This window comes from Sinocyclocheilus rhinocerous, unplaced genomic scaffold (genome assembly GCF_001515625.1).
Source record: "Sinocyclocheilus rhinocerous isolate Xijiao unplaced genomic scaffold, SAMN03320098_v1.1 scaffold4770, whole genome shotgun sequence".
NCBI classification, from domain to species: Eukaryota; Metazoa; Chordata; class Actinopteri; order Cypriniformes; family Cyprinidae; genus Sinocyclocheilus; species Sinocyclocheilus rhinocerous.
In genome coordinates, this window is record NW_015638972.1 from 99,616 (window position 1) to 106,748 (window position 7,133).

At 37.1% G+C, this 7,133-nt stretch overlaps 1 protein-coding gene across 1 annotated transcript; it reads left to right on the forward strand.

Annotated features, from left to right (window-relative positions):
* Positions 1-2,083: 2,083 nt before the first annotated feature.
* Positions 2,084-5,740, forward strand: LOC107750410 (extracellular calcium-sensing receptor-like). The gene is made up of 6 exons (XM_016565772.1): positions 2,084-2,295; positions 2,411-2,699; positions 2,788-3,543; positions 3,904-4,131; positions 4,539-4,662; positions 4,824-5,740. The coding sequence occupies exons 1-6, from the start codon at positions 2,084-2,086 to the stop codon at positions 5,738-5,740; spliced, it is 2,526 nt and encodes an 841-aa protein (XP_016421258.1).
* The last annotated feature ends 1,393 nt before the right edge of the window (positions 5,741-7,133 follow it).

The window sequence follows — 7,133 nt, forward strand, 5'->3', positions numbered from 1 at the left end:
AAAAAAGTCTTAAAAGGTATTAAATTTAACTCCATGATTCCTGTATATACCCTGTCTACTGGTATATTGTTTTAACTGATATATTTCCACTCTTTATTAGATGTTTTTATGGTGGCCGAGAAGTGCAAAGCAAATCACAATTCTGAAAACAAAATAACAAATTACAAACGCAAATGCAAGTCTAAAAAACAAAATAGCAATTCAGAAAGCACAACAACAACTCAGAAAACATTATAACAAGTCAGAAAACACAATGACAAATCCGAAAACAAATTTACAAGTCAGAAAACACAACGACAAATCAGATAAACCGGAAGAGGTAGGTATAGTTTGAGACAGCGCCATTGGTTTGGGATTACTCACCGCTGACTGGACGAGACATCTGTCAATCAACGTATACAGGGAAGAACCAGCCGAAGAACAGCAGAGTCGTGGTAGAAGGTTCGGAGATGGTATTAAAGTAGCTCAGTTTAAATGTATTGTATGAATTGCCCTTACCGTGGAATAAAAAATATGGAGTGTATATTTACATTTAGTTAAAAGTAGCTGCAAAGCATCAGCTCCAGTAGCGCAGATGGATAAGCGTGTGTTGTTGGCTTTTTGACGCGATCGACCCGGGTTCGATCCCGCCTTTTGCCAAACTTTTTTTTTCTCCCTTTTCAAATCTCGTATCACATCGTAAAGGCATTTATTTTCAATAAAAATTAAGGAAATAATCAAAAAGTTGAAAATAAAGTATCGGGTAGGGTTAGGGTAGGTGTAGGGAGGGCTTTATTGTACCAGTAAGGTGGCATCCATTTAATAATTAAAATTAAAATTATAATTTACACTCAATACGTTATTATTGCATACTGTTTTATAATGTACTACAATACTGAAGTGCAGATAATTGCCACTATTTGCAACAAGTAGTATACTTGATAGTAGAAATCCTGCTATTTTAACATAGTGTAAATAGGTATTTGCACTTAGTGTAAATATCATATTGCTAAAAATACTGCTATTTTCACTTAGTGTAAATAGAATCCATTGCTAATACGAGATTTGAAAAGGGAGGAAAAAAAGTTTGGCAAAATGCGGGATCGAACCTGGGTCGATCGCGTCAAAAAGCCAACAACACGCATTTATCCATCTGCGCCACTGGAGCTGATGTTTTACAGCCACTTTTAACTAAATGTAAATAGACACCCCGTATTTTTTATTCCAGAGTAAGGGCAATTCATACAATACTTTTAAACTGAGCTACTTTAATACCATCTCCGAACTTTCTACCACGACTCTGCTGTTCTTCGGCTGGTTCTTCCTGTATACGTTGATTGACAGATGTCTCAAACCAATGGCGCTGTCTCAAACTATACCTACCTTTTCCGGTTTGTCTGATTTGTCGTTGTGTTTTCTGACTTGTTAATTTGTTTTCAGATTTTTCGTTGTGTTTTCTGACTTGTTATTTTGTTTTCGAATTTTTCGTTGTGTTTTCTGACTTGTTATAATGTTTTCTGAATTGTTGTTGTGCTTTCTGAATTATTTTGTTTTTTAGACTTGCATTTGCATTTGTAATTTGTTATTTTGCTTTCAGAATTGTGATTTGCTTTGCACTTCTCGGCCACCGTAATATCACCACAAGAAACTTAGTTCAAGTGCTGTGTATTGAGGTTTGAGTAGTGGCATTCATCTTGACCCTGCTTTCTAAACTGACCCCTGCATGGATCTCTGTCAGTACTATACAGTGCTTTCTGAATTATTTTGTTTTTTAGACTTGCATTTGCATTTGTAATTTGTTATTTTGCTTTCAGAATTGTGATTTGCTTTGCACTTCTCGGCCACCGTATGTTTTAGATACCATTGTCTAATTCTTGTTCAATGGGCTCTTAAAAGTATAAATACATTTAAATGTCCCACTGTCTGCAGGGAAGATTACATCATTCTTCAAAGATTGGAAACACAACTTTTTTTTCACCTATTCTTTTCTGTGTCCAGTGGGATCATTAACTCTAAATTATGCATATTAATGATGTCTACAAAAGTACAAACAGTGCATCAAATCACTAGCATTTGAAAGATGCAGGCGAGGTCAATCAGTAGGATGCTCATCATTCTTTACATACTCCTATTTTTTTTATATTGTATTCATACAAAGGCGGAAAAGACAATTTGTCATATGATGGGAGAATCCAAATACCCGTTGCTGTCTAAAAATGGAGACTTTATAATTGGAACACTTTTTGCAATTCACAGTAAAGAAACATTACCATCATTTGAGTTTAGACAAAAACCTCAAAGCCTCTTTTGTTCCAGGTATGTTGCATTGGAAAGATGCATTTAATAAAAACAGATTTGTTATTGGGTAATTTGTAACATATATGTATTTAACTTTGTTTACTCATGCAGAACTGATTAAATGTCTTCACAGTGTGAATCTAATAGATTTTCGGATGGCTCAAACGATGATATTTGCCATTGAGGAGATTAACACAAATGAAAGTTTGCTTCCAAATGTTTCTATTGGCTACAGAATCTATGATACATGTGGTTCAAGACTGTCTTCGATGAGTGCAACTATGGCATTGATGAATGGTCAGGAGTTTGCAGCAGGAGACAGATGCAATGGACAGTCTCCTATACATGCTATCATAGGAGAAACAGAGTCCTCTGCTACAGTGATTCTGTCTAGAACAACAGGACCTTTTAAAATTCCTGTGGTAAGGATCAATGATAGTAGAACTTTGACCATAGTGGTACTACACTAATTATGTACTGTTTCTTTGTTTTCTGTGCTTTCTTTTTCAGATAAGTCCCTCTGCTACATGTGAATGTCTCAGTAATAGGAAAGGTTACCCATCATTCTTCAGGACTATTGCTAGTGATTACCACCAAAGCAGAGCACTTGCATATATAGTCAAGCACTTTGGCTGGTCTTGGGTGGGAGCTGTGAATAGTGACAATGACTACGGAAACAATGGAATGGCCATATTTCTGAAAACAGCCCAAGAGGAGGGAATTTGTGTGGAGTACTCTGTGAAATTCCATCGGACAGAGCCTGAAAAACTCCAAAAAGTGGTAGAGACAATAAAAAAGGGCACTGCAAAAGTGATTGTTGCATTTCTTTCTCAAGTTGAGATGGGCAATCTGTTTGATCAGCTAAGTGATAAGAACATTACAAACTTCCAAATGATTGGAGTGGAGGCTTGGATAACTTCAGAAAGTTTGATGATTCCAAACAGTTTTCATGTTCTGGGAGGGTCACTGGGGTTTGCAGTGAGAAAAATTGATATTGAAGGGTTTGCAGATTATGTTACAAAAAAATTCTGGCACACAGCTTTTCCATGCTTACAGAGGGAGGGACATTCATCTCAATATGGATTGAATTGCAGCAGATATCAGGATCTGCTTGTGCTGAAAAATTACAATGAAGATGTAACTAAACAAAGATATTCAAGCAATGTCTACAAAGCAGTTTATGCGGTAGCATATTCTCTACACAGTCTGCTCCAGTGCACAAAAAAAGGAGGTTGTGAAAAAAATCTGACAATACAACCACAGCAGGTACAAAGTGCTATAAAAATAAGGTGACCAGACATGCCACTTCCCGGGGACACGTTCTGCCCAGGATTTCTAAACTGCCTAAAATAACGTTCAAATACCACAAGAGCGATTCGAAAGCATTAAGGAGCCGTTTGCTCTGCTCTCAATCGCTCTCGTGGTACTTAGATGCCATACAGTACAGCGATCGATCTGCGCAGCGCAAACAGCCAAAACCTGGTTATTTTAGGCAATTTAGGAATCCTGGGCAGAACGTGTCCCCGGGAAGTGGCACGTCTGGTCAGCTTATATAAAAAGATGAGCAAGAGGATTAACTTTTTGGTAACATCAAAATGTCTCTGAACTGACTTGTTTTTTTACTAGGTGGTTGAGGCTCTGAAAAAGATAAATTCCACCATAAAGACAGGAGATCACGTTTGGTTTGACAGCAGTGGAGCAGTTGTAGCACAATATGAAGTTGTGAACTGGCAGCAGGACCTAATTGGATCAATCCAGTTTAAGCCAGTGGGATACTATGATGCCTCACTGCCCCCTGACCAACGCTTTGTGCTCAACACTGAAAACATAATTTGGGCTGGAGGGCAGTTGGAGGTAAATAACTTGGCTATCCCAAGTTTAAATGGGGTTAGCATTATGTCAGGTAGTTATTGTGTCAAGTAGAAAGGAAATGCTTGTATTAACCTTTAGATTTTAACCTTTAGATTTTATATATAGATTTACATACTTTACAGAGCTTTTCTTTTTTTTTTCAAAGTTCAGGAAAGAAAACACACACACACACACACACACACACACACAAATATTAATACCATTTGCATTAAATAAATAAATTCTATATGTTTTTCCAATGGTTTCTCAATAAAATAGGTGCCATTTGATATTTGCAAAATTTTACACTTTAAAGATCCAATATTCTATTCTTGATAAAAAATGATACATTTATCTTCATTTCATATAGACCATGCAATGCTACTTGTGTAATTTATTGTACATTGTAGAAGCCAAGGTCTGTGTGCAGTGAGAGCTGTCCTCCAGGCACTAGGAAGGCTGCACAGAAAGGAAGGCCTGTCTGCTGTTATGACTGTATTCCATGTGCAGAAGGAGAAATCAGTAATGAGACAGGTAATCTTCAGCCCATCTCAAAGCTTCAGAGAAAACTGGTTAGTTGTTTTGTTTGTGTTTTCCTTCTGTTGTTAAGGATGCAGGTTCTTATCAAGAGACTTTACGAATGAAGTAATTTCCCCCTTTGTCTCTAACTACAGTGAACACCACTTCCTTTCCAGATTCAAATAACTGCAAGCAGTGTCCAGGGGAATACTGGTCTAATGCTGAGAAAGATAAATGTGTGTTAAAGGCTATAGAGTTTCTGTCATTCACAGAAAATATGGGTACAGTGCTAGTCTTTTTCTCACTATTTGGAGTAGGAATAACTGCACTGGTAGCCATACTGTTTTACAGCAAAAAGGACACCCCCATAGTAAAAGCCAACAACTCAGAGCTGAGCTTTCTGTTGCTTTTCTCATTGACTTTTTGTTTTCTCTGTTCACTTACTTTCATTGGTCGGCCCACTGAGTGGTCCTGTATGTTGCGTCACACAGCGTTTGGAATCACTTTTGTCCTCTGTATCTCCTGTGTTCTGGGGAAAACAATAGTTGTGTTAATGGCCTTCAAGGCTACACTTCCAGGAAGTAATGTCATGAAATGGTTTGGGCCTGCACAACAACGACTCAGTGTTCTTGCCTTTACACTTATACAGGTTCTTATTTGTGTGCTTTGGTTAACAATATCTCCTCCTTTTTCCTACAAAAACATGAAATATTATCATGAAAAGATCATTCTTGAGTGCAGTCTGGGTTCTATTATTGGTTTTTCTGCTGTGCTGGGTTATATTGGCCTATTGGCTGTCTTGTGCTTCATTTTGGCTTTTCTGGCTCGCACATTGCCTGATAACTTTAATGAAGCTAAATTCATCACATTCAGTATGCTCATATTCTGTGCTGTATGGATCACATTTATACCAGCTTATGTCAGTTCTCCTGGAAAATTTACTGTAGCTGTGGAGATATTTGCCATTTTAGCCTCAAGCTTTGGTTTATTATTCTGCATATTTGGACCTAAATGCTATATTATCCTGTTTAAGCCTGAACAAAATACAAAGCAACATGTGATGGGAAAGAATCTACATCATTTTGAGAAATAAAATAATGTGTTATATATATATATATATATATATATATATATTCAGAGAAAGGTGTTTTTGATGTATCAGATGTAGAACCCCCTGGAAGACTGATGCTGGTATATAATAGGGGTGGTCAACATCGGTCCTGGATAAACACAGTCCTGCAGAGTTTCCCTCCAGCCCTAATCAAGCACACCTAAAAAAGCTAATTAATGTCTAAGGGTCACTATAAAGCTACAGGCAGGTGAGTTTTTATAAAGGTTGGAGCAAAACTCTGCAGGACTGTGACCAGTACCACTGTTGGCCACACCGGTATATAATATAATATGTTGAATATAAAATGTAGTATGTTATCTGTATTTCAGCTTCAGACTAGAATATAGACTAAAGACTAAAGTATATCACACATTTTGCACACATTTTTAGTAAGCTCTTGCTCATTTTCTGATTATGAGTAACTGGAACAGCTATTACCCTGCAAAGTCCTGCCTAAATGCAATGGAAAATGAATACCAATTCTTCTTCTTATTATTATTATTATTATTATTACTGTTGCAAAGCTCTTAAAAAGTGTGAAGGGAATAATAAATCATGTGACATGCATAAAGTTCATCAGAAGCAGGGGTATCTATCACTACATACTAATTACAATATAACATTTACTATATTTATCATTTACTCTCTCTTGTGTTATTGTAATTACGTATGCCCTTCTTTCTTTTTCAGATCACAAAATGAGATTTTTTTTCTAGTCCAGCGTGTGCTTGTCTATATATTGCCAGTATATGGTCGATCAAAATCAAGCTTTTAAAAAAAGACGCACATGCGCCACGTGCCATATATTCCAAGTGTTCTGAGGGTATACGATAGGGTTTGGTGACAAACAAACTGAAATTTAACATATTATTAAACAGATGTCCTGACTTGGCCATTGGTCTCTGTGCAGCATTCATGAGACTTTATTAGCGCCGCAGTTCATTCCAAAACGCCCAAGAAAAGCACACAAGTTGTGAAAAAAAAAAGAAGCTAGAAATCCCCCAAAAAGCATCTGTGTACTTTGTTTACTGAGTTAGGCTGTTCAGTAGCCTGTAGCACGAAGCGAGATGAACAAACTCAGAGTTGCAGAGTAAGTTTTGAGTTGACAAAACCCGATAAAGCCAACCTGGTTTAGATTAGGTTCAGTGGGCTCACAATGCTCGATATAAATGTTCTCTGTCAACTTAAGAGTTTGAACCAGAGTTTGTGATTAACTCTGGAGCGTGTGCACCTGAAAGTGTGATGTGTGCAGCAAACAGCCAATCACACAGAACATGGAGAGCGTCAGCAAATATATATATATATATATATATATATATATATCCTCCTGACTACCAGCTATGGAGTTTTGTCCACTGTAGAGGACATTATGTTT